Source organism: Trachypithecus francoisi, unplaced genomic scaffold (genome assembly GCF_009764315.1).
Source record: "Trachypithecus francoisi isolate TF-2019V2 unplaced genomic scaffold, Tfra_2.0 Contig01580, whole genome shotgun sequence".
Taxonomy (NCBI): domain Eukaryota; kingdom Metazoa; phylum Chordata; class Mammalia; order Primates; family Cercopithecidae; genus Trachypithecus; species Trachypithecus francoisi.
Window position 1 is genome coordinate 142,994 of NW_022681443.1, and position 27,596 is coordinate 170,589.

Consider the following 27,596-nt stretch of genomic DNA (forward strand, 5'->3'; position numbering starts at 1 on the left):
CTAGGCCAGAACTATGTGACCTGAAAACCCCAGTGACAAAACCAGCTGGGAAAACAAGTATTTTGTTGGAGTTAGGTACGTTGCTCCTGTGCACAAAACGAGGATTCTGTTAGCCAGGAGGATGGGAACAGAGGTAGAGGATGGGAAAGTACAGTATCTGCCTTGTCAATTTGAGCCAAATCCTGTGCCCTTCTTTTCCTCTTCTGCAAACTGTGGCTATGAGTACCTATCTTGGAAGGCTATTCAAACATTAAATAAGATAATATGTGCATGGAAGCCAAGACAATGAGCAAAGGAAGTTATTTACTGACAGTATTATTGTATAGAAGCAAAGATTGTCTCTACTGGGGTAGAACTAATAGGCTGAACACACATGGAAGGAGATCCGGGCCCACCTTCGGCCTGCAGGGAAGTTCCAGGAGCAGAGGAAAGGGTTCAAGGAAAGGGGACCAGTATGTGCAAAGGCCTGGAATGAAAGAAGCATGAATATGGGGTGGAAGAAATGAAAGTCCAGTCTGATGGTAGAGGCCTGAGTGCAATAAGAGTGGGAGGCAGAGGATGGCCAGGCCTTCAGAGCCATGGTTTGCTGCGGAGGCTCTGGAGTTTATCCCACGGCTCTGTGAAGAGGAGGGAGCAGAAAGAGGCTCCCTCAGACTCTGGCCAACCTCAGGAGGTGCCTCGGGGATCTTAGATATCGAACATACTAGGGAGTGGGGTCCTGGCTGCCTGCATCTGTATTGTGCCATGGGTGGCTGGGGTTTAGTACTTCATTTCTGTTTCAGAAGAGAAGTAACTTTAAAAACATCATGACTTTGTCTGAGCTGAAACTAAGAAAAGCAAAGGGGTTTCCCCTCTGCACCCAGTCCCTTTGAAGGGGGACTCCAGGAGGTGAGTGAGCTGGAGGGGGGTCCTGCCTCAGAACATGGGGCACTTATGGGGACAGTGGGGTTGGCTGGGAGCTCTGGGAAAGCACAATGTGGAAACTCAAACATTTCATGGGCTAGAAACTGGGGTCTTCTGGGTTGTCAGGGGCAGCTTCTTAGATCTCTTAGCCTCTCTAGAGTGTCAGCCTCCTGAGGGCAGGGTCTTCTGGGCACCGCTGGATCTCCGGCACCTAGAACAGTGCCTGGCACAGAAGAGGTGCTCAATAAATGTGTCTTTGATGAATGAGTGAGAAGTTGAGATAGAGGAGAGTAATTGTCCGCAGGAGGGGGAGGTCTGGCACCTCCCCAGAATTTAGCAAGCCCTGTGATGGGACTGACTGTGCAGGCACTGTTGGGCTCACGTGTGAACTTCTTAAATCCTCACAACAACTCCGCCTCTCTTTTAAAGAAACTTCCCCTTTGCTTAGCACCTGCGAGGTCCAGCGCTGCTTCTTTTCACTGCTGAAATGAACACTTTCCCATGACCTCCAGTGGGGGAGGTTGAGGGTTTCTGGCCCAAATTCCCGCCAGGCTCTCAGCCCACTTTGTAACTCAGCCTCCCTCCCTGGTACACACGCTTTCACTGGGGTTGCCGCAGTTCTATTCTGGCATGGCGTATGGTCCAGGCCTGGCCAATCAGAGCACAGCACCACACCACTCTGACAAATATGATTGGTTGAAAGGGGGCCCAGGACCTAAGCAGGTCCAATCACAGTAAACCTTAGTTAGAACTTTGCCTGGGAGAGACAATTGCTCTTTTTGGCTGAACTTGAACTTGGAAGGATGAAGCCCTAAATCACCTGCCTGACAATGAACCAGCCAGCAGAAGGTAGAGCCTAGAGCTAGACAAGCCTTGGTGACATCATTTGAATCCCTTGATCAAGCTGCACCTGAAATCATGATATCTCCAAACTTGAATCAATAAATTTATTTTCTGCTTAAGCAGGTTGAGTTGGGTTTACTATTTGCAATAGCAAAAGTCCTGACTGGCAAGGTTTAAAAGTTTGAAGACTCTCACAGGTAAGTGCAGCTCAGGATCCTGTGAATGGAGCAGAAAGTCTTAAGAAATGGCAGGGGCCAGTTGAACCCAGATTTTCCATTGGCTGAGCAGATACCCCCAGAGATGTAGAAAATTCGATTTGTTTTATGTTGTCCCAAAAGAGGAGAACTGAGGCCAGAGGAGCACACTTCTGAGACACTCATTTTTGCTGGATAGAGGAACTCTCTGAAAAGCAGGACCATCGATATTAGAGCAGCCAGCCTCAGGAGGGAGTAAGAGTCCCATCCCTGAAGGTACACAGTTGTGGCAGCAACCATCTGGCCTGCAGTTTCCAGAGGGGAGTCAGGCATGGGGTGGGACTGGAATGAACGGGTAGGTGCTTCCATATGCGGCAGCTGGTACTGATGGCAGGAACACGGGGGTGGCTTAATGGGTCCTGGGGCTCCTCTCTAGCCCTCAGGGAGGCAGGAGCATGAGGGGCTTGGAATGCAGCACCTGCAAATTCACACCTTCCTGGCCTCAGGAGGCCTCCAGTACAGAAAAGACCATCAATGAAGCTCTGCAGCCATCTGCTAAGAAACGCCACAGGGAGGGGACAGCGTGGCCAGTCGGGGTGCCATCAGGCTTTGGGTGGGGATCCTGGAGGATCAGACCCATCTAGGTGGGAGCAACCTGGAAGGAAGATAAGCAGGGAAAGAGAATTTGGGGACATGCAGAATCCACAACTCTCGCCTTCTTGGCTCACAGCTCATTCCCACCTCCAGTCCTTTGCTCAAGGTTTGACTCCCAACAGGACTGCTAATGCTCTCTCCTCACCTCACCAGTCCTCTCTGTTCTTCTGGTCCCACACCTCCAGGAGGCCTTGTGGGCTGCCTCCAACTCATACGCACCCCACCATCTGCCCCCTAGGTCTCATAGCTCAGTCTCTCCCACCTCCATCCACATATGTGGGTGCAGGATCTCCCTGGCTCGACCGGGCTCTCCTAGGGCCAGGGACCAAGGCATCTTTTCCATCACCTCCTGGAGGAATGGGCAGAGTGGGAGCTCCGTGACACCCACTCCCTGGCCCGGGAGTAGGGGGTTACCAGGCATTCATTCATACCTTGGGCCTTGCCTCTGGAAGATGAGCTCCAGAGAGTGAGACTGGCCCAGACAAATAACAAGTAGGCTGGGGAAACTGAGGCTACCTCCATACCCACCTTCTTTCTGTCATGGCCTAAATGCCACTCACAGTGAACCAAAGGCCACTGCTCAGCCAGGGCCTGCTATGTGTGGGAGTTGGGCACTAGAGGGGGGACTCTTACCCCTAGAGGAGGCTACAGGCGCGCTTATGCTGCCGCGTGGGCTGAGGGCACAGCACGGCCCGGATGGCTTCGTCAAACACGGTTTTCAGGCCTCTCTGGGTGAGGGCTGAGCACTCCAGATATTTCACCGAGTCTGGTTGGGGAGATGGACAGGAGAGCCAAGGCTTAAGTCGGGAGGACTCTAGGCCAACACACCTCCTACGCCATAAGCTCCTCCCACGCCATACACTCCTCCCATGCCATACACCCCTCTCATGCCATAAACCCCCCCACGCCACACACCCCTCCCACACCATACAATCCCTCCCACACCATACATCCCTCCCATGCCATACACCCATCTCACCCCACACAACCCCTCCCACGCCATACAACCCCTCCCATGCCATACATCCCTCCCATGCCATACACCCCTCCCATGCCTCCCACACCATACAACCCCTCCCATGCCATACACCCCTCCCACACCATACACTCCCACCACGCTATACATCCCCCACCCACGCCTCCCACACCATACACCCCCCCACACTTCCCACGCCATACACCCCTCCCATACTTCCCACGCCATACACCCCTCCCACACTTCCCACACCATACAACCCCTCCCACACCACACACACCCCTCCCACACCTGCCACGCCATACAACCCCTCCCACACCATACACCCCAACACCATACATCCCTCCCACGCCATACACCCATCCCACCCCATACAACCCCTCCCACCCCATACAACCCCTCCCACGCCATACAACCCCTCCCACGCCATACATCCCTCCCATGCCATACACCCATCCCACCCCATACAACCCCTCCACCCCATACAACCCCTCCCACGCCATACATCCCTCCCATGCCATACACCCATCCCACCCCATACAACCCCTCCCACCCCATACAACCCCTCCCACGCCATACATCCCTCCCATGCCATACACCCATTTCACCCCATACAACCCCTCCCACACCATGCAACCCCTCCCATGCCATACACCCTTCCCACGACATACAACCCCTCCCACACCATGCAACCCCTCCCATGCCATACAACCCCTCCCACGCCGTACAACCCTCCCATGCCATACAACCTTCCCACGTCATACACCCCCTCCCACGCCGTATACCCTTTCCACGACATACAGCCCCCATACCATACACCCTTCCCACACCATGCAACCCCCCCCAAGCCATACACCCCTCCCATGCCATACACCCTCTCCCACGCCATACACCCTCCCAAGCCATACACACCCTCCCACACCATACACCCCCGCACGCCATACACCCCTCCCATGCCATACAACCCCCCATGCCATACACCCCTCCCACACCATACACCCCTCCCATGCCATACACCCCCCCACGCCATACACCCCTCCCATGCCATACAACCCCCCATGCCATACACCCCCCCATGCCATACAACCCCTCCCACACCACACACCCCTCCCACGCCATACACACCCCTCCCATGCCATACACCCCCCCACGCCATACACCCCTCCCAAGCCATACACACCTCCCACACCATATACCCCCGCACGCCATACACCCCTCCCATGCCATACAACCCCCCATGCCATACACCCCTCCCACGCCATACACCCCTCCTATGCCATACACTCCTCCCATGCCATACAACCCCTCCCAGGACATACACCCCTACCACGCCATGCACCCCTCCCACGCCATACACCCCGCCACGCCATACACCCCCCCATGCCATACATCCCTCCCATGCCATACACCCATCTCACTCCACACAACCCCTCCCACGCCATACAACCCCTCCTATGCCATACACCCCTCCTATGCCATACACCCCTCCCATGCCATATACCCCTCCCATGCCATACACCCCTTCCCAAGCCATACAACTGAACACCAGGCTCTGGGGGCCACCATCCAGATTCCAGTCCCAGTGGGGTCACCTGGAGGCTGTCACCGGGAGCAGGGAGTTTAACATCACCGTGCCTCAGTTTCCTCATGTCTGAAGTAGCGAGCTTGAGCTCAGTGAGAGACTAAGGCTTACAGGGCAGGTCTGTGTCTTTCTTGGACACATAGCCCTTAATCCATGGAAGGAAGGCGGTAATTTTGATGCTTTTCTGGGAAGGAAAGGGCTCAAGCATCAGTGGCCAAATCTCTGGGAGCCTCACCTTCTTCTAGAACATTGCCTTGCCCATCCCTCCAGGATTCTCCCAGGGTTGCAAATAACCCCCAGGAGGCCTGAAGCCCTCGTAGCCCCCTCCCCATGAACTTCCAAACATCATCAGCCCCTTCCTTAGCACCATCCCCGTCTTACAGACAAGGAAACAGTTCATGGAGAGCATGTGACTCATCCAAACTCACACGCTGGACGTATTCCCTCAACCTGGACACAGCTGGGGGCCTTCTGGGAGGAGTGGAATTGGACAACTCCTCTGTCCTCCCATGGGAGGCCCAGCCTTCTCCCACACGAAGACCCCTCGGGGCTGGAGCCCAGGGCACAGATGGGGAGAAAGGCAGGCCTAGTCCCCACCCCCAGGGACGATGTTCCATGACCTTCTGCAAAGGGCCTGTGTGATTTCTCATGTCCATTTCAAGCTGCACAGTTTCCCTGAAGTGAAAAATCACAAAACCCCTTCTGCCGAGATGCATGCAGGCCTGGGGACCAATGTCAGAACCAAGAGGAAGGAGGAGGGAGGGGAGGGGAATTCTGGGCCCTCTGCCAAAGTCTGCTTGCTTCTCTGTGGCAGGCAGGAAGGAAGGAGATGGACGCTGGTCACCACCTACTCTGTGCCAGGCACTGAGCTGGGCGCTTCCAACAACACCAGGAAGAAACATTGTGATTTCCCACTTCACAGACCAGGAAACAGGCCCAGAGTGGGGAAGCCACGGCCCGAAGGCACAGAACTGGGAGGAGAAGTCGGGATGGCAGGAGGGTCAGCCCCCAGAATAGGGGAGCCCACTGAGGCCAGGTGCTGGGTAGAAAGGAAGGGTGGGGCAGGGACAAGGAACCTGAGGCTCAGAGAGGACATCACTGGCTCTGAGTCACATGCTGGGTGTCTCCCCTCTACCTGGTGGCATATACGCCCACCAGGGATCATGGGCAGTGGTTGTCATCGGGCTTGGCTGGCAAGAGCAGGGTGCCCTGAGCTCAGCCCAGAGTCTGGTCACCACCCCCTGTGTTGAGGAGGTGTCACTGGGCACGTGGCCACTGTCCCCTTATAAGGGACCACATCTGCATCCACTTCCCTCACATCCACCAACTGCCTTTTCCCTGGCACCTGGCCGCCACTCACACAGGACGAGGGTCCTGAGCTGGGGGGCCCGGGGCTCACTTTGGCTCTGCCTCTGACTGCTCTAGGACTTTAGCCAGTTACCCCTCTCCAGGCCTCAGTCTCCCATCTGTCTAGGACTCATTGCCATACCATGGCTTGTCAAGCTGAGACAGGGGCAGGGGAGCCACAGAGAGGGCAAGGAGGGCAAGGGCGCTGTGGGGGCAGTGGGGGTGCAGGGAGGACAGATGGCTCTCAGCTTTGTGGCTCAGGGAGCTATTCCACCCCCTTTGGAATCTGGGCTCTGCTATGTCCTGGCTGGGTGGCTTTAAACCAGCAACATGTCCCCCAGAGCCTGTTTCCCCTCTGTAAGTAGAGGTGACAAGAGCCCTTCGTCGTAGCTGCGGTGAGATGAAGTGACATCTAGGAAGTGCTCAGTCCACGTCAGCTGTGATTATCAGCTGGGCTCAGGGCCACCCCCAAAACTTGTCATCCCAGGGCTGGGGAGCCCAGGTGGGCAGAGGCAGTTGCTGCCTCCCTCACTAGCCCTGCCAGTGCCCCCAGGACTCCCCCTAGGCCTGAGCTGGTCGAGGCACAGTCACCATCACTGCCCCTGCCCCAGCTCCATGCAGGGTCAGCCAGGGGAGATGGGCTAGAGGCTAAGGCAAGAGCTCTGGGTCACAACCTTATAGAGGAGAGAGGGCCTTTGGGGATTGTCCAGGTCAGCTTATGTGAAGAGGGAGACTGAGGCCCAGAGAGGGGCAGCCACTAACCCAAGGTCACACAGTCAATCCGTGTCGGAGCCAGGACCAGAATCCAGGCCTCCAGCGCCCTCCGCATGATCCCAAAGCATCTGCTTTACAAAGGAGGGGTCAGTGACAACCAGGCCACTGGCTGGAAAGCTGCACCCTGAATAGAAGGAGTCCAGGACCAGAGGTTTGAGGGGTGTTGGTTGCTCAGAAAGAGAAGGCAGGGATGAATCCCTGATATTTAAAAGGAAAGATGAGCAGGCTGGGGAGCTGTGGCCCCAGGACAAGGGAAGGGAGCTAGTGTGTGAGCCATAGTTCGAGGCCCCTGAAGAAGATGGCCGTGTCATCACACTAGTCACAGGAGGAGGGAGGCGGTGGTTGCAGTTTCCCTTCCTGTGAAGAGATGTGAGTCTCCAGGGCCCTCCCAGTTCCGGCAGGGGGAGGAGTGGCGGGGGCTGAGGCAGTGGGGCGGGAGGAGATCTAGCGGGTTCAATTCAGGGGCCAACCCCTGGATCTGCAGAGTCCTGTGGTGAGGCAGAGGGCACAGCCCATAGTGACCAAATCCAGCTGGCGGTCTTGGGCTTCCAGGCAAGGATCCTTGAGCTACAGAGACATTGGGACCTACCAGGGACAGGGACAGGAACAGAGCCAGCAGGCCTGGGTACCATGCAGGAAGCCAGACCCATGGTCATCACCTCCCTGATGCAGGCAGCCCTGAGCCACTACAAAGAAGCACCCGCCAGCAGTGAACCCACAATTTGCTGTCCTTCCTTCAGATCTGGCTAGGCCACCTACTAGCTGGGTGACCTTGAGAAGTGACTATATTTCTCCAGCCCGGGGATTTGGAGGCAAAGAGGAGTTGAGCTGAGAAACCAAAGGGAGTGGGGAAAGGGAGGAGAGAAGGTGGTGGAAGGAAATGTGTCACCCTTCAGATCTAATGCGGGGCCACCCCCTGCAGGAAGCCTTCCCAGAACACCCAAGTTTGACTTGTCGCTTGTCCTCCAAGCAACCACAGCACCCCTACTCCATCTCTGCTTCTGCCTGCTCAAAGTGTACCTCCTTATTTTCAATATCTATTAATAGGTACTACTACTACTACTAGGACGACTACTAGCTAACACAGAGTGCTTCCCACACACAGATGCCGCCCTGGGAGCTCCACCTGGAATAACTCACTGAATTTCCCCAACCACCCCAGGAGGCAGGAGCTATCACTATCCCATGCTTTTCTGATCAGGAAACACAGGCAGAGACAGGCTACGTGACTCGCCCAAGGTCACACAGCAAGTGCACAGCACAGCTAAGTTCGAACTGCATAGCCTGGCCCTGCAGCCCATATTTATACACCACGAGGCCAAGTCAGGGCTCCCCTGCAGCCAGTTCCCCTCTCTGAGTCTGAGGCCCGTACCAATCTCCTTGGCCAGTGCCAGGCCCTGCGGGTAGGTGATCGGAGCCAGCTTCTTCTCCTTCAGTTTCTCGATGGTGTCCTTGTCATCCCGCAGATCCAGCTTGGTGCCCACCAGGATGATGGGTGTGCTGGGGCAGTGGTGCCGCACTTCCGGGAACCACTGGGCAGGTGGGTGGGGGGACACAAGATTGTATGGGTCAAGAGCGGGCACGAGGCTGTGCGGGAATCAGAGGGAGTATAAGGGTGTAGGGAAAGGAGGGGCACCAAGTTGCTAGAAGATCAGACGTGGGCATGAGGGTGAGGAGAGACGTGAGGTGGCACAGGGAAGGGAGGCCACGAGGTTGTACAGGAAGGAGGGGGCGCATGATTGTAGAAAAGGAGGAGGCGAGGTTTTGTGCAGACATAAGAAGCAAACATGAGGTTATGTGACAATCGGAGGCGAACATGAGGTTGTGTAGGGAGAAGGAGGCCACAGCCACAGAAAGTGGGGGTATATAGCTAACTATCAGTGCACCCCCACCCCAGACCCTCCAAATCTTACCCCTTCAGTCCCCCTGCCAGTCCTGGTTGGCACTGGTGATCCTCTCTGTATGCGGCCTCTGCTGCCCCAGGGACCAGTCTAGAGTCACCAGTTCCTCCCTCTGTCCCTCAGGGTTACCTGCCCCAGAGCCCCCAAGGCCCACCCTGTCCAACTCACCTTGGCGCGGACGTTCTCATAGGAGGCTGGGCTGACGAGGGAGAAGCAGATGAGGAAGACGTCCTGGGGACAGAGCAAGCGAGGGTTGCCAGTGAGGAGGGCCCAGAGGTGTCCCACCATGGCAGTCACTGAGAGGTGGAGCTTGGGGGCTCCCTGAGGGTGGAGCAGCCCAGGGGACACTGGGGACTTAGGATCTGGGCAGAGCAGAGTTACCCTTCTCGCCTTTACCACGAGGCTGCTGTTTGTTGGGATGCTTACTAAAGGTCAGGGCCTCTGCAAAGTGGTTATCCTCACATGTCACTCTGCAGCAAGCACTGCTGCTAGCCCCATTCCTCTGATGGGGAAAGTGAGGCTTCCAGAGGTTAAAGAGTTTGCCAGCGTGCACTCTGGTGAGGGGCGGATCTGGGATTCCAGAGTCCATACTCCAATCCATATACCATCCACGTCTACAGGCCTTAGCCGCCTCCCTGCACACCCTGGAGGACCCAGCAGCCACCTGCAGGCATCCTCCACCTCTCCCCTCCCCCAGCGCTCCCAGGGCTCACCAACCTGGGGCCCTGTGCAGACTCCACCTGCCCCACCACTGGAAACAGGGGGTGCCAGAGCCCAGGAGGCAGTGGGGTGGGAAAACGGGCACATTGAGGACGGGAACCAATGCAGGGCTGGGGGAGTGCGGGAGGAGGCCCTGCTCTGCCTAGGACATGCAAGGCAGGCAGACTCCCTGAGCTGGGCCTTCAGGGGAGAGGAAGGGTTTCCCAGGCTGAGCTGACTGGAAGGGCATCCCAAGCAGAGGGAACGGAGACAGCAAAGGTCAGGACTGCAAAGCGGGTGGGAGCAGCACACCGTCTGTGGGTAGGAGAGTGGCCGGAGACGGTCGTAGTCCTCCTGCCCAGCAGTGTCCCACAGCCCCAGGTTCACCGGCTTGCTGTCCACCATCACATTGGCTGAATAGTTGTCAAACCTGTGGGGAGCAGTCAAGGGAGAGGTAAGGTCAGTCTCAAACCCCAGAACCTGGGGACTGTGGTCCAGCTCCGTGGCATTCCTCGGAGGTTGAGACCCAGAGACAGTCTGCAACTGGCCCGAAGTCACACAGCATTTGCAATTAGGTTTCTTTATCTGTTTCATGACTGATTCACTATATTTTTTTAAAATGTAATACAAGTAAACAAGAAGAAATAAAGATTATCTCTGAATCCTTTTCCTACCCGTACCTGTCCTTTGGAAAGGTGATTGAGGTTGTGTAAATTTTCCTCCAAGTCTTGATGCGAATAAACTTAACTCTCTCCCTATGCCGTCACTCAATGTTTATTTTTTGGTTTTGGTTTTGGTTTTGGTTTTTTGAAATGGAGTCTCATTCTGTTGCCCAGGCTGGAGTACAGTGGTGCTATCTCAGCTCACTGCAACCTCTGCCCCCTGGGTTCAAGTGATTCTCCTGCCTCAGCCTCCCGAGTAGCTGGAATTACAGGCATGCACCACCATGCCCAGCTAATTTTTGTATTTTTAATAGAAACAGCGTTTCACCATGTTGACCAGGCTGGTCTCGAACTCCTGAACTTAAGTGATCTGCCCACCTCGGCCTCTCAAAGTGCTGGGATTACAGGCATGCACCACCACGCCAAGCTAATTTTTGTATTTTTAATAGAAACAGGGTTTCACCATGTTGACCAGGCTGGTCTTGAACTCCTGAACTTAAGTGATCCGCCCACCTCAGCCTCTCAAAGTGCTGGGATTACAGGCGCGAGCCACTGCGCCCAGCTTCAATATTTGTTGAATGAATGTTCATCCCCTCTCAGGCTGGGTCCCCCGGAAGCAAACCCTGAGACAAGGAGGTGGTATGAGGGGTTTATTTGGGAAGTGACCCCACGATGCTGCAGAAGGGGAGTGGGGAGGATTAAAGGAGGGGACAGTAGCTGACGCAGGGCAGGTGGTTGAGCTGTCATAGCTGTGGACCACTGCTGCTCAGTCCTGCTGGGGCCGCCTGGGAGACAGAACGGACTGTGCTCAGGGCGTCCCCAGAGGAGGCAGGAAGCTAGGGTGCTGTCATTCGTTTCCCACCTTCCAGGGAAAAAGGGCTGCTTCTGGGGCCTTTCAGCCCACCCCAGAGTGTGTGTGAAAGCTATCAGTCACGGGCCACGGGAAGGGCCACGGCACATGGTAGAAAGACATGTGCTGCCGAGGAGATAGCGTGGGGCACCGACCTTGACTCCCACCGTCTCCTGCCAGACCCAGAGAGCCCTGCAGGGCCATTGAATGAGCCTCCAGATGCATTTGCTGGGCACCTACTATGCATCGGGTGCAGAGCCAGCACTGGGGCCACCAAGGAGTACAAGCCTCATCCTGCCCCCACAGCTGGCAGGAGGCCAGACATGGGGTGAGGGGCCTGATAAACATCAGAGACTGGGAAGCCCAAAGAATGCTGGGAGGGCCATCCCAGGGCTCCAAGCTTGGAGTAGGGGAGGTTCGCAAGCCAGTTCTTGCTACACACATCCCCGCGAGGAAGGTGCTGGCTACCCACGCTGTGGAAGAGAAAACTGGGCTCAGAGAGATGCAGTGACTTGCCCAAGGCCACACAGCCAGTGAGTGACCAAACTAGGTAAGAAACCAGAAACCAGTGACCACGACCAGGGCTCACTGCCCCAGGCCACAGCTGTGCCTCCAGGAATGCCCTCACCGCCTGCCCCTGAGGGCTAGCAAATCACTCTCACTTTTCCTGCTGTGGTCACTCACACAGGCCCTGTGCCTCGTCTCCTGACCTGGTCCACTGAGACCTCTGGCTCCTCTGACTTCTCCTACTCCTCCCCTCGCACACCAGCCAAGCCTTTTCCCAGGAAAGGCTCACTCTGCCCACCTCCCTGTGCTGGTCCACACGAAGCCCGTGCCCACAATGTCCCTCCCACGTTAGCTGTCCGTATGTTCTCACCAACCTGGCCTCTGGCCCCCACACCCTCCAGGCTGCCCACCCCTCCAAGCCTTTGCTCCTGTCTATACCTCCCTCTGGATTATTCTTCCACCCCCATTTCACTCCCACCTTCTATTCATGCTTCAAAACCCTGCCCAGTAAAGTCTTCCTCTCTGGCGAAGCTTCGTCGTCCTCCACCTGTACAGAGCTCATGGTTCCCTCTCTTGGGTGACTACTTTGCCTTGACCATGAGCAGGCACTTGGTGAGTCTCCGCCCCTCCAAGGGCTGTGGGCTCTGTGTGGGCCAGGCCGATGCCTGCTTATTTTCCACAGTCTCAGGCCTGGCACCCAGTGAATGCAGGTGGAAGGGAATTAAACCAAAGTGAACTGAAACCCTTCAGATGCCACCTCCTCCAGGAAGTCCTCAGAGAACGCTACTCAATGTTAGGCTGCAGAAGCGCTAACACTTCAGAGTAACACCAAAGACACCTCTCCCAAGAGGAGCCCTCCACACCCCCAAAAAGTGGGCAACCCAGCCTTTTTAATACACTTTGCCTGTCCAGCCCTGGACAGAATTCCTGGTTACCCCTCAGTTCCTCAAATGGCCCTGTTCCCGCCTGTCTGGAAAGTGCCTGCAAATAGTGGCCCCTGGCTTCCCACTCTCCTTCCTCTCTCCCTTCTCTTCCTCCCCACTGCCAGGTTGGCTGACTTTTCCTCATCCCTCCAGTCCCTGCTCAATGTTGCCTCTTCCAAAAAGCCTTTCCTGACCTCCAGCCATGTTGGGGCTACCACCCCACCTAAACCAGCACTCCTTGGGGAACTCAGCATCCCAGGTGGCAAGCACTAAGCCTGACTTGTTTGTCGCTGCGCCCTGGGGCTGGCCCGGGGTCTGGTGCACAGCAGGTGCTGGTGTGCACCTACTCTGGGTACCACCTACACTGCTGTGGGATTTCAGGAAGAAGGCGCTGTCCAGGGACACACAGCGGGGCATGATGGGAAGAGTAGCGCCTGTGTTGTTTTTCCAGTTTTGACCAGAAACACACCTTTGGGAAATGCTTGGACACTCTCTCCTCTAACGCCCAGCCAAAATGCTGGTGCCAAGAAGCCCCCCAGGATTCCTCAAACTAAAGGCATCTGTCTCCTCTGGGTCATCCCTGGAATCTCAGGGCCACAGTGATGGGGAAAGAGCTGGGACCTTGAGAAGCACCAGCCACCTTCTCTGAGCCAGTCAGGGGGCTGAGGGTCTTTGCATGTTAGGTCTTGAAGTCTCATGTGATCCAAGACAAAAGGATCTTAAGTTACTCCCATTAGACAGATGAGGAAACTGAGACCTGAAGAGGTCAAGGACCTTTCTTGTTGCGGGGGAACAAAGAGTTCCTTGTGAAGCCAGGACATCCTGGCTGTGTGACCCTGGGTGAGTGACCTAACTTCTCTGAGCCTCAATCTCTTTAATGTGGAGGGGAAAATACCTATTTCTTGGGGCCATTAGGAGAATCCAAAAAACAGAGGATGTTCAAGCCACAACACTGGGAGATGCTGAGAAGCTGAACAGTCTCATTGTCCATGTCCCCAAATGCCCCTGCCACAGGGCCCCTCCCCAGAGGGCCAAAGGGACAGCTGCAGGGATGTGTCAATGGTGTGACACCCCTGAGGGTCCCCCTTACTTAAGAGACCCCAGGCAGCCGGGACCAGAGAGGAACCTTATGCACAGACCACCATGGCCAACCCTCACCCCATTTTCTGGATGAAGAAATTGAAGCTCGCAGAGAGGAAGGGACTTGCCCAAGATCTCCCAGCCAGTGAGTGGCAGAGCAAGGCTAGACCCTGTTACCCAATTCAGAAAAGCCCACATGGTAAGCGTCGCTGCTATTTCATGGCTGGAAACGGAGCTGGAGACAGCAGAGACCATGTTTTCATCCAGAGCCTGTAGAACTCTAAGGCCTGGCCCTGGACTGGAGTGGAGGAGGGGAATGGGGTAGGCAGAAGGGGCCCCAGCACCCAGGTACCACCTGACCACCACTGAAGCCCACCCCCAGGGAGGAAAGATGGTGCATTCAAGGAACCCAGCGACCACAGGGCACACATGGCTAGTGACTGGGGGTGAGAATGGATTGACGTCAGAGGGGCATGGACCATCAGGTCTTTGTTCTCAGGGCAATGGGGAGCCACCAAGGGGCCAAACCAGGCAGAGGTGATGAAATCAGATTTGCACTTAGAAAAGGTCCTGGCCAGGCGCGGTGGCTCACACCTGTAATCCCAGCACTTTGGGAGGCTAAGGCAGGTAGATCACGAGGTCAGGAGATTGAGACCATCCTGGCCAACATGGTGAAACCCCATCTCTACTGAAAACACAAAAATTAGCTGGGCTTGGTGGTGCATGCCTGTAGTCCCAGCTACCTGGGAGGCTAAGGCAGGAGAATCGCTTGAACCCAGGAGGCAGAGGTTGCAGTGAGCTGAGATAGCACCACTGCAATCCAGCCTGGTGACACAGCAAGACTCCATCAAAAAAGAAAGGTAAAGAAAGAAAGGCAAAGAAAGGTAGAAAGAAAGAAAGGTAGAAAGATAGAAAGACAAGAGAGAAAGAAAGAAAAAGAAAGAAAGAAAGCAAGCAAGCAAGCAGGGCAGGGCAGGGCAGGGCAGGGCAAGGCAAGGCAAGGCAAGGCAGGGGGGCAGGGCAGGGCAGGGCAGGGCAGGGCAAGGCAAGGCAAGGCAAGGCAATGCAAGGCGAAAATAAAAGAAAACAAAGGAAAGAAAAGAGAAAGAAAGAGTCCCACTTGGAGAAGTCTTAGGGAGGGGCCAGAGGGGAACAGAGGGGGAAACTGGCACATCAGGCGGGATGGGAGGCCATTACTGTGCTATTGGTTGAAAGATGAAGGCAGCCAGAGGTGTCACGGGGTGGGGAGAGGTGGAGCAGGAAGGAACAGAATACCCAACAGAAGGGGTGCCTGAGCTAAGGCTGAGGCTTGAGCCACTGGACATCATCAGGTACCCACACACACAGCAGCAGGAGCAGGGATAGGGCAGCCGAGAGGCCAGGCAGGAGAACCTGGTGGGGCCTGGCACACACAGCTAGGGAGGCTGATGTCATCCTGTCCACCAGAATCCCAGGCTGGATTAGCCAGTTTACCAAAGACAGGATTTCAAATGAAAGTGAAAATTAAGTGCCAAATGATTCAGCCTCAGTTAGGAGCACACATTCTTCCATGCAGAGCTGTGCCCTGCCTGCCTCCCTGGGGCGGGGCCAGTCATGACGGAGCAACAGGAATGGGCTCATCTCTGTTCTAGAAACTGGCGCAATGGCAGGGAGCGAGGCAGATAAGGGCCTGTCCTTAGGGAGCTTCCATCCAAGAGGAGGAGCGGCAGCAAAGGAGCAGCAAGATTAAGTTGGGGTGTGAGGGAGCCTATGAAGACAGCCGAGCAGGGTGGTGGGATGGAAAGATGGAGAGGGCAGGGTGGAGGCGGGGAGCTGCTTTAGACAGCGGGTCAAGGAGGCGATGTCTAAGCCAGGAACTGAATGACAGAAAGCAGGGAGGGTTCTGGGTGTCATAAAGGGGAGTGAAGAGGTTGGGGGGAGGTTCAGATCATCAAGGCAGTCCATGTACTTGGACTGAAGTTTACTTAAGGGGTGTCGTAAATGAGGCTGGGGAGAGGGAGGCTGTCATTCACGGTTTGAATATCAAGATGAGTTTTAAGTGTGAAGGGAGCCACAGGAGAGATTTAGGCCAGGATAAGCTTCAGTCGTTTTGGGGGGCTCTTTTTTTTTTTTTTTTTGAGATAGGGTCTCACTTTGTTGCCCAGGCTGGAGTGCAGTAGCACAATCATAGCTCAATGCAGCCACACCCTCCTGGGCTCAAGTGAGCCTCCCACCTCAGCCTCCCAAGTAGCTGGGACTACAGGCACGCACCACCACACCCAGCTAATTTTTGTATTTTTTGTAGGGATGGGGTTTCTGCTCCATGTTGCCCAGGTTGGTCTCAAACTCCTGAGCTCAAGCGATCTGCCTGCCTTGGCCTCCCAAAGTGCTGGGATTACAGACATGAACCACCACGCCCAGCCTAACTTTCAGTTTTAAAAGCTCACCAGGGTTTCCGTCGAGCATGGTTCTAAGGAGGTGAGGTGTAAGCGGGAGCCCTTCTATGTCACAGGCACCGGAGGGCACTGTCTTCCTGCCATGTTTCTATATCCCCAACACCTAACATGGGGCCATCCGCAGAGCAGCTCAGGCTCCCCACCTGCGAAATGGGGGATTTGACGCAAAGATCTCATAGGGCCCTGCCAACTCCAATGCAGGGTCTATACAACAGAGCAGGCGGCAAGAGCCAATCATGGTGCAGCCCCGCGAGTCCTGGCAACTGATTGGCTGCTCAGGAAGGTGTCAGTTCCCAAGGTTGAGGTCCATCCCTTTGCTGCTAACTCCTCATGGCTGGCAGCAGCGGAGCCAGCTCTCAGGCTTATCTGATCTTGTTTCTGCAGCACGGGCCTCCCCAAACCCCAGCAAACCTACCATCCCCAGTCCAGAAGCTCTCTCCACCTTAATCGGGTGCCAGAGATTTGGGGCTGCCTGTTTTTCTCAACCTACCCTCTCTCCCTCTTCCCCATCCAATGTCAAGGGCCCAGTGTGACTATTTTACCCTCCCTTCAAAGGTGCACAGGCATTGGCAATAGCAGGATCCTGCTCTGGGGTCTCGTCTGAGGCTGAGAAACTTTGTGCCTGAAGCCATAGGAGGGTGTGATGCAGGATCCACCATAGAACTTGTAAGACCCAGTGCAAAACGAAAGCACAGGGCCCATGTTTAAAAATGATTAAGAATTTCAAGATGCAGACATCAGAGCATTAAACTAGGTGCAGGACCCTTCTGAGCGTGAGGCCCTGTACAGTTGGACCGGTGGTCACATGCACGGAGCTGGCCCTAGTGGGATACCTTCACCCAATCCTTCAGAGAGTCTAGGGAAGGTAGGTCTGGTCAGGTCCGTTCCTCCAGCTTCTGTGATGTTGTCCAGGACAACAAAGTCCACTAGGGGCCATCAGGGATCAGGGGCATCCAGGCTGCTGAGAGCACCTGGCCGTAACCTGGCCTCAGCAGACTCAGCCATCCATCTCAACGCACAAGGGAGGCACCTGGGGAAGGAGCTTGGGACTCCCAAGCCTCTATCTCTTATAGAAAAGGAAATCAAGGCTCAGAGAGGGGAAGTGATTGGTCCAAGGTCCTTCAGTAAGTGGGTCCTTCAACCCAGCCAGGATGCACAAAGGCGGGACAAGTTCTCAAGCCAGCATCCAGAGACCCAGGGACACAGGCAGTGACAACACACTGCCGGTGACCATGGCCTTGAGCAGGAGCCACCTCGCCTAATTATGCCACCCTGCTCAGGTTTGCAGCCAGCCCTCCCTCGGTACTTAGAGGCACTTGTTAAAAGTTTAATGGTTGATGGTGAGTGGGCAGGAATCCTCATTCCCGTTTTGTATATAAGGACAGGACCAGAGAGGGGCACTCACCAGCATCAGGACCGAGCTGGGGCAAAATCGGCTTGCTAGGGTTTCCCTGCTCTCTCCTGGCTGCCTGCCTTCCTCTAGCCTGGGCCACAGTATCTAAGGCAGCTGAGCAGAGTGTCCCAGGAAGAGACAGCAGCAGAGAGAGCCCAGCCCACCCAAGTCTGCGGTTGGGGGTTGGGTAGTGAGGAATCCTCTGGGGTGGGTTGGAAGCATCTAGGCTCCAGGCTCTCTTCTCCCTTCTGCCTGCCCTCCTCTTCCTAGGAGAGCCTGATCCCTGCTCCTGAAAGGGGATTTCATTAAGATCAAGAAACGAGGGCCTCAGCGAGACTCTGCATGGACCTTGGCTCTGAAGCTGGACAGGACCGTGTAAGCCGGGGAAGCAAGCCTCTTAGTGGCTGTGAGGCTCAGCTTCCCCATGGGTGTCCTGTGCATGCTAATAGCCACCTCCCAGGGGGATCAAATGAGATCACATGTGTGTGACATCGTGTGCAGGGGCCAGCACGCAGCAGGTCTTTGCTAGATGGTGGCTATGACCGATCTTCCTATGGTCTTTCCCACAGTGTTCAATTCAGGTCAACTCAAAACACATGTGTTATGTGTAAGATAATGCGTGTATTATGCCATGTAGAAGACACTGTGCTGAGACAATGGAAGACCACGAAGAGCTGGTCGTGGCTCCCTGACCTCCACAGGCTCATGGTCGTGGGAGAGATCAGATAAAGTCAGTCTGTGGAGTGGAGACCCCTTCGTGGTAGATCAGAAAGGCTTCCTGGAGGAAGGGGCACTGGAGCTGGGCCTGGAGGGTTTGGACAGGTGGATATGGGGAGAAAAGGCACTATGGGGAGAGGGAACAGCTTGAGCAAAGGCCCTGGGGTAGAAATGTGCAGGGAGCTTGTGGCGAACAGTAGGGCCCGGAGGAGGCAGAGTGTGAAGCAAAGTAATGGGTGATAAGGCCAGGTGGGAGGTTGAGTGAAGGTCACCAGGAGCCTTGAGTGCCATGTTAGGGAGTTGGGGAAATGTCCTAGGAGAGATGGGAGCCCCTGAGGGCTGGCCAGGGAGGCGCTGGTGCCAACACACTCCCTCCACGTCCAATGGCAGCCCTGCCTCTGCATCCTGCAATAGAGCGCAGGGCCTCCCAAGCCAGCAGATGGCTCTGTTCTGCACCCCAGCATGCCTTGTCCCCAGGTGTCCCTGCTCCTTGGGGTCAGGCCCTCTGGATCATCTCCTCCAGCAGCCTGTTTCTGCAGAAGCTCCTCTCTCAGCCCCTGCTCTTGCCCGAGCCAGCCCTCTCCTCCAGGTCCCTTTGCTTGGAGGCCCAGCCTAAAGGCCACCACCTCCTCCCTTCTACCCTTCCTCTGCACCCCACCCCGGGTTCTGGGAGCCCCCAGCACTTCTCAGCACCAGTGCTGCCTTCCCGGCTGGACCGTCAGGCAGCTCCACCAGGCTGGAGGCTGTGGCTCTGGCATCACCCCATTGGGTGCCCACACAGGGTCTGGCCCACAGGAAGTGCCTGAAAGGTGGGTCGACTTGGTGACGGTCTCTCCCCTGTCCCAGCACCCTGCGTATCCCCAGGAACTCACACGGTGGGGATGTACTCTCCGGGGAAGGCGTTGGTGGTGTAGCTGATGAGAAGGCAGGTCTTGCCCACGGCCCTGAAAGACAGGAAGTGCAAGAGGGTGGCGGTCATGGGCTCTGCCGAAGACATCGGAGGTTTCTGCCTGGTCCTCTGCAAAGACCTCAGCATCCACCCGGCCTAGTCCTCTGGGCCTCTGTCTCCCCATGTGAGACGCTCCATGTCTGTGTTCTCACACTCGAGTCATGTGGATGTTTGTTAAAGTGAAGAGACTCTGGTTCAGCCCCAGAGACTCTGATCCACGGGTGTGCGCAGAGTTGGCAATCCGCTTTTCCCACAGGCTTCTCCAGGGGCCAGTGATGTGGGACAGAGGGTGCCCAGCAGACTCAAGCAATGCTGAGAAGCCCCAGACGCCTGACCCAGGCTTCAAATCTCAGCTGTACCACCTACCAGTGGTATGATCTTGGACAAGTCACTTAACCTGCCTCTGCCTCAGTTTCTCCATCTAGAAAATAGAGATGAGCCCATCCTCATAGAAGTGTGCTGAGGAGTAAATCCAATGATGCCTATCAAAGCACTAAGCACAGGGCCTGACGCATGGCAGCAGCTGGTGGCTGCTAGGGAAGGCCTGACCCTGCTCTTCCCTCTCACCTCCCCATGGAGCAGATCAGTTACCGGGTCAGGGTTTGAGTCGGGGTGGTCTGGGTTCAAATCCTGTGAGACTTTGGGCAAATTACTTAGCTTCCCTGAACTTTCATTTTCCCCCCTGTAAGATGGACCTATTAGGTTTGGTGAAAGGATAGAGAAGGCTGGATTAACCCCAGAGCTGGTACATAGGAAGGAAGTGATAACGCATGCCTACTCCACCCTCAGCATGCGAGGCTGGGAGTGGGCGCAGGTAGCTCAGCCGAAGCCCAGAGGCCAAGGGGCAGCTCTGGGCCTTCCCCTGCCCTATGTGGTTTTGCCACTTCCTGCTCAGAGGAGACAGCTCATCCTCTCCTCTCTACCACTGCCCTCCCCTGGGCCTGCCACCGAGGTAATTTTGAATGACTGGAACGTTAACCCTTGACTTCCGCCCACCCCTCCTCTGATGAGATACAAAGCAGAAGTGAACAGGGCTGAGCGGGCATGGGCAGATAAGGAGCCATGCATCAGAATCAGCTGAGGCTAGCGGACAAATGAGCCGGCCCCCACCTAGATGGGTCAGGGCCAAAGTCCGGGCCACAGAGCCCAGGCCAGGAGAGCTGAGTCTCTCAAAGCTTTGGGCTGCTCCTCTGTAGAGTGGGAGGGCTGGACAGGAGGCCCCTTTCAGCTAGAACATGCTCCAGGGTGGACCTGTAGGCTGCACCCTATGACGTGGCTGCTGGCAGGCATGACAGATTGACAAATTGGACCTGTCCTTTTATTTTGTGTTTTTTAAGGGACAGCATCTTGCTGTCACCCGTGCTGGCTGCAATGGCACAATTATAGCTCACTGCAGCCTCAAACTCCTGGACTCAGGTGATTCTCCCACCTCAGCCTCCTCAGTAGCTGGGACTACAGGTACATGCCACCACTCCTGGCTTTAAAAATTTTTTTTTATAGACATGGGTTCTCACTATGATGCTTAGGCTGGTCTCAAGCTCCTGGCCTTGAGCAATCCTCCCATCTTGGCCTCTCAAAATGCTAGGACTACAGGCATGAGCCGCTGCACCTGGCCTGGACCTGTCATTTTACAGATGAGGAAACTGAGGCTCCCAGAAGACACAACAGCCTGAAGTCACTGGGATCTGATAACTAAGAAGGGTCTCAGCCCAGCCTGCCCCTCCCCTGCCGACCCCACAATCACCCTCCCAGTCTTAGCCTCCTCCTTCCCTCTCTGTCTCTCAATGTCCCCTTGCCCCTTCTGCTTCTCGCCCACATCCCCCACACATCCTCCCCAACCTGGCAGGCTGAGGGAAGGGGAGAGAAAGTGGAGGGGGTGCTAGGAGGCACACACTACAAGCAAGACAGCCACTCAGCTTATCTCAGGCGACCCCACAGCATCTCTAGGGCATAGGCCTCCTCCCAGATGGCTAAGCTGAGGTGCTGTGACTTGCCCAAGGCCACACAGCAGCACCAAGCCAGTGACGACAGCCCAGGTCAGCCTGGGGACGAAGGCTGAATTTCAGGTTTCTCACTTCCCTCATGCATCTACAGAGTAAAGACTGAGGTTTGCCTCTGTGGGAGACCTGCCCCCAGCTTTAGGGGTGCAGGTGAGGAGCCCTTGGCACTCTCACCCATAGTCCTGCACCCTCCACCCAGATGGCTCCCCGGGTGGGGTGGAGCTGAAGAGGGTGAAGCTGTCCTCAGCCCACCCTGGGGTGCTCCCTGTGGGCCCTAGGAGAAGAAGGAAGCGACCCCTCCAAGCTGCCTCCCAGGGACAGCTAGTTCTGCAGGACCAGGTGGCTTCCCCAGGGACACCAGGGCGGGAGGATCTCAGGGCATTGCAGTTGGGGGCTGTGAGGAAGTCCAGCAGGTACCTACCCATCTCCCACCACCACACACTTGATGGCCTGCATCGTGTCCGGGGCCTGGAGAGTGTCGGTGGTGACAGCTCAGGGCCAGGCGCGTTTCTGCGGGCACAAGGGGTGTGGAGACTGGCGAGGCGCCTGCTGAGGAGCAGTAGTGGTGGGGCAGGAGGAAGCGGAAGGGGAACTTACTCAAGCTGCTGCCCCTACGGTCGGTCGTTTGCAGGGGGCGGAGCATGCGGTGTGGTAGAGCAGCTGGTGGGAGGGGATCTCAGGTGCTAGGCTGAGCCCTGGCCATCCCCACAGGCCCCCTGCATGGAGGCTCCAGCAGGAGACCTGGGGCCATCCGTGGTGGGAGGCTCACTTCCTGCCCATGAGGCAGGCCCAGAGGCTGTTCTGCAAGAACTGGAGGGTTCCAAGAATACAGTGCACCTCAATTCAAAGCACAGCATTTAATGAGTGCCTGCTGTGTGCTAGGCACAGTACCAGGTGCTGGTGATCCCAGGATGCAAGAGACAGCTGGTCCCTAGAGTTTACACCCTTTGGAGAGGGGGAGGCACGACTTCATCATGGGAGATCATAAAACACACAGGAAGTGATTGGGGCAACAGGGAATCTATAGAAAGGACCTCAGGGTTACCGAGAGGGAGAGCTGGGGGCCTGCAAGCTAGCACTGGAGCTGGCTCTTGAAACGTGCACCCTGAAGAGGGAACTCCAGGTCGGGGGAGATTGCTTGAGCCAGGACCCAGAGGGTCCCCCTGGCAAGGGCCTGTGTGGGAGTCCCTGGGTGGGAGGATGTGGGGCGATGAGGCAGGAAGGGAAGGTGGGGTCCACTGATGGAGAAGGGCACGTTGAGAGGAAGTGGCGGGCAGTGCCCCACAGGAGCCAAGTCTATCCTGAGGCCACCCTGGGGGACCAGGCACCCTGGAGCTAGGAACTGTAGCCCATTTCCCTGATGCGAAAACTGAGGGTCTGAGAAGTCGTTTGACCACCTAGCCTGAAACCAGCCCTAGGCTCAGGTGACTCCAAGCTCTTCTTTAAGCTGCAGCTCTTGGCTCCAGCTGCTGTTTGAGGGGACAAAGCCTGAGTTCTGTAGCCCGTGGGGAGCTCCCTTCGCCATGAGGGCTCTCCATGTGGACTCGGAGAACATTCGACCACCCCAGTTGGCGCCAAGTTCACTGTTCATTGCTATCACTCCCCACCCACACAACTTTCCAGCGCCGAGGGGAAAGGACGGAGGGGCAGGGAGAGGAAGAGCCACTGGTCACCCACCCTGGTTCAGGACAAGCCAGGAACCCTGAAGGAGGGTGAGGAGAGCTAGGGCCTGCTGGCTGGCAGAGCTCGGGATTCCCACCAGGCAGCCGGAGGCTGAACCTTTTCAGAGCAATTCACGTAAGTTACTGGGTTCTCAACACTGACTTTTACCGAAAAGGAAATGCAACTTCTTCAAGCCCTGGCCCCAGCACTGGGCAAGTCAGCTGTTCAAGCTACCAGCAAACCGGTGTCTTTCCTCTACGCTTTGCATATGCTGTGCTGAGACCGTGGGTCAGAGAGGCCAGGCGTGCCCCGTGACCACCCTGGGACTTCCTCCCTCACAGGCCACCTGATGACTTTGTTCTGGGATAGTTCTCTATACCTCTTTCTTTTTCTATCCACTGCTAGTCCATAGGGCAACCTCTGTGTTAATTTAAAATAATAATAATAATGTATTAAACACAGTGTGGTAGCCCAGATTAGAACCTGGAACAGAAAAAGAACATTCGTGGAGCTTCATTGACACAAAAAGAGTAAAGTCTGGTGTTCTGTTACACAGTGGGGTGACTACAGCAGATCACAATCTCGTGCATATTTCAAGACAGCTGGAAGAGAAGGTTTCAAATGTGATAGTCCGATGTATGTATACACCGTATAATGGTTATTGAAAGTGATGGATGTGGGAATTACCTGGATTTGATTAACCATTATACGGTGTATACATACATCAGAATATCACATTGTACCCCATAAATATGTACGATTATGTGTCAATCACAAATTAAAAAATTTAATAAATTTTTTAAAAGAATTTTTTTCTAGTTCTTGAAGGGAAAAAAAGTGTTTCATGTATACATGCAAATTCTTAAATCAATTTAACAATTAAATTAGCTCTAAAAACAAGAACATCAGGCTGGGTGCGGTGTCTCATGCCTATAATCCCAGCACTTTGGGAGGCTGAGGCAGGTGGATTGCCTGAGGTCAGGAGTTCGAGACCAGCCTGACCAACATGGTGAAACCCCGTCACTACTAAAAATACGAAAAATTAACGAGGTGCGGTGGCGGGCACCTGTAATCCCAGTTACTCAGGAGGCTGAGGCAAAGAATTGCTTGAACCCAGGAGGCAGAGGTTGCGGTGAGCGGAGATCACGCCATTGCACTCCAGCCTAGGCAACAAGAGTGAAACTCCGTCTCAAAATAAATAAATGAATAAAAATAAAATAAAATAAGAACATCAGTGGAAAAAGTAGTAAAATCCAAATCAAGTCTGAAAATTTTAATAGTATTGTAAGAATAGTAATTTCTTAGTTTGACAAATATACTGTGGTTACACAAATGATGTTAGCACACAGAGAAACTGGGTGAAAAATGTATGTGAACACTCTTACCATCTTTGCACCTTTCCTGTACATCTAAAATTCTTCCAGAATAAAACATTTTTTTGTTTAAAAAAGGGAAGAGAAAAAAATAATGCACTTCTCTAGGAACACACAGCCAATGGGTGCAGCCACCTGACCTGGAAAGCAGTGTACGTACTGAGTTTTATCCTTTGTTCACCCACTAGAGCAGAGACTGTTTGTTTGTTGGGTTAGTTTGTTTTTTGTTTGTTTGTTTTGTTTTGTTTTTTTGAGACAGAGTCTCGCTCTGTCATCGGGCTGGAGTGCAGTGGCGTGATCTCAGCTGACACTCAGCTCACTCACAGCTGAGTGAGATCTCAGATCTCAGCAACCTCCGCCTCCCGAGTTCAAGCAATTCTCCTGCCTCAGCCTCCCAAGTAACTAGGACTACAGGCACGTGCCACCACACCCAGCTAATTTTTTTGTATTTTTAGTAGAGACAGCATTTCATCATGTTGGCCAGGATGGTCTCGATCTCCTGACCTCGTGATCCACCTGCCTCGGCCTCTCAAAATGCTGGGATTGCAGGCGTGAGCTACCGCACCCGGCCTTTTTTTAATGTTATTATTTTTATTTTTATTTTTTGCAGTACACAACCCACTCAACTGTACATGGCCATGGCGGTCCTAAAATTGCAACTGCTCTCCATCCCAAGAAAGCCCCTTCTCCAGGAGAGCCCAAGCAAAAATTCTCCTTAGCTTAAGCCATTGATTCTCTCCTTCATTCTGCATGCATCAATGATACACCACCTGAATACCCAGCTCTGGGCTTGGTACTGTAGCGAACACAAAACATGGAAGAACAGAAAGCTATCCCTGAAGCACGCTTACCCACACCGAGAATGACACAGGAGCCCTGGAACCACTCTCTGGGAATGTCCCCCATCTGCAGGTGGTCCTGGGATTGTGTGGACAGACCAGGGTTGGCAGAATGCCAGATGGAGGAGTGAAGCCACCTGGATGACAGCAGTCAGGCCCAAGTCCATGTGACCAAGTCCATAATGCAGCAGCTCTGACCTCTGCTCCAGCCCTCCTCACCTTTTAGTTCTTTTTTTAAAAGTATCTACATGCACTTTGGGAGGCCGAGCCAGGCAGATCACGCAGTCAAGAGATCGAGACCATCCTGGTCAACATGGTGAAACCCTGTCTCTACTAAAAATACAAAAATTAGCTGGGCATGGTGGCATACAGCTATGGTCCTAGGCTACTTGGGAGGCTGAGTCAGGAGAATCGCTTGAACCCGGGAGGCGGAGGTTGCAGTGAGCTGAGATCAAGATCGTACCACTGCACTCCAGCCTGGCAACAGAGCAAGATTCCATCTCAAAAAAAAAAAAAAAAAAAAAAAAAGGTATCTATATGGGGTATAATTTGCATACAGTAAGTTTGATCCATTTAAAGCATATAATTCCATTCATTTTGACAGATATACGCACCCATGAAACCTCCCAAGATACAGAACATCACAGAACACTTCCATCACCTTGGAAAGCTTCCTTGCACCCCCATGCAGCCCACCTGTCCTCTGTTTCTCCCTCCCCACCCTCCAGCCACTGCCCAACTCACACACACAAGCTCTGATCTGCTTTTTGCCTCTGTAGATTACTTTGCATTTTCTAGGATTTCACATAAATGGCATCACACAGTGTGTGGCGTCTCATCCAAGGCCCTTTCACACAGCATGTTTTCGAGATTCATCTTGTTGTTACGTGTGTTATGGTGTGTATGTCCCTTTTATTAGTGAGTAGTGTCCCACTGAAGGGATGTGTCACATTTAGTTATTCATTTAGTCCCATCCTGTTTTGACCACACTTTGCAAACTTACTGAATCACAGAACCACGAGGCCTCTGGGTAGGCTTAGAAGGGGCCTAAGGCCATCTGTATTCAGCCCACTCTTGTGCCATTGATAGACAATGATTGATTCACTGCCCATGACGCAGCTGCCCAGTCCCTGCTTACATACCTCCAATGACGGGGAGCTCATTCCCTAAGGGGCAGTCTCCTTCACTCCTGCCTAGCCTGGCCTGTTAGAAAACCCTTCCTCATTTTCAGCCCAAATCCTTCTCCTTGGATTGTCCTCATAGAGGTGCTACCTCTTGTTCTGGGGTCGCTCAGGGTCAGTCAGCTCCCTTCTCCTCACCACAGGCCTTAGAATTTGGGAGGCACAACCCCACCCAGCAGCATGCTGGGAAATGTTCAACTTAGAGTTCTAGGTTAGTTATTTTTCTGGTAAACATTCCAGTATATGAATGTATCGAAATGTATTTATCCAATTGGTCATGGAGATAATGACATTAAATACATATCATGCAAAAACTAAAAACAGTCAATATCTCACCACACCCTAAATTCTGTCCAAAGTGTGTAAAGACCTACTCGTATTTATTTCCTTTTTCCTTTTTTGAGACAGGGTCTCATTCTGTTGCCCAGGCTGGAGTGCAATGGTGCGATCATGGCTCACTGCAGCTTAGACCTCCCGGGCCAGGATTTGTAAGTGGCTTGCGATGTTTGCACTACTAACGATTCTGCTGTGAACATCCGCGTGCTCCTGGGCTGGTGTGTGAGGTTTCAAGTATACACACACTCTTGCACTTCAATGGACAGTGCTACACCCATTTCTAGAGGCCTCCTCATCTACCCCCTAGCCCATGCTTGGCCTGTAAGACTTTATACTTTTGCCAACTAGATAGGTGTGAATTAGCATTTCACTGTGGCTTTACTTTATATTAACTGATTCCCAGTGGTATTCAGCATCTTTGTAAGTGATTATTGGACACTTGTGTTTCCTGTTCCATAAATTGCTTTTTCTTCACTTTTGTCCATTTCTCTATTGGAGTATTTATCTATTTTATTTTGCTTTATTTTTTTGAGATGGAGTTTCACTCTTATTGCCCAGGCTGGAGTGCAATGTCACGATCTTGGCTCGCTGCAACCTCCGCCTCCCAGGTGCAAGCAATTCTTCTGCCTCAGCCTCTTGAGTAGCTATGATTAAAGATACATGCCACCATGCCCGGCTAATTTTTGTATTTTAGTAGAGATGAGGTTTCACCATGTTGGCCAGGCTGGTCTCGAACTCCTGACCTCAGGTGATCCACCCACTTCTGCCTCCCAAAGTGCTGGGATTACAGGCATGAGCCACTGTGCCCGGTCCCGT

The 27,596-nt window shown here is 54.2% G+C and overlaps 1 protein-coding gene across 1 annotated transcript; it reads right to left on the reverse strand.

Moving 5' to 3' along the window:
* Nucleotides 1-1,836: 1,836 nt before the first annotated feature.
* Nucleotides 1,837-21,991, reverse strand: RAC2 (Rac family small GTPase 2). Its single transcript, XM_033188632.1, has 7 exons — nt 21,811-21,991; nt 19,313-19,384; nt 10,186-10,303; nt 9,343-9,405; nt 8,646-8,805; nt 3,228-3,360; nt 1,837-2,595 (listed from the first exon to the last, which is right to left on the reverse strand). The coding sequence occupies exons 1-6, from the start codon at nt 21,843-21,845 to the stop codon at nt 3,230-3,232; spliced, it is 579 nt and encodes a 192-aa protein (XP_033044523.1). The 5' UTR covers nt 21,846-21,991; the 3' UTR covers nt 1,837-2,595; nt 3,228-3,229.
* Nucleotides 21,992-27,596: the final 5,605 nt, after the last annotated feature.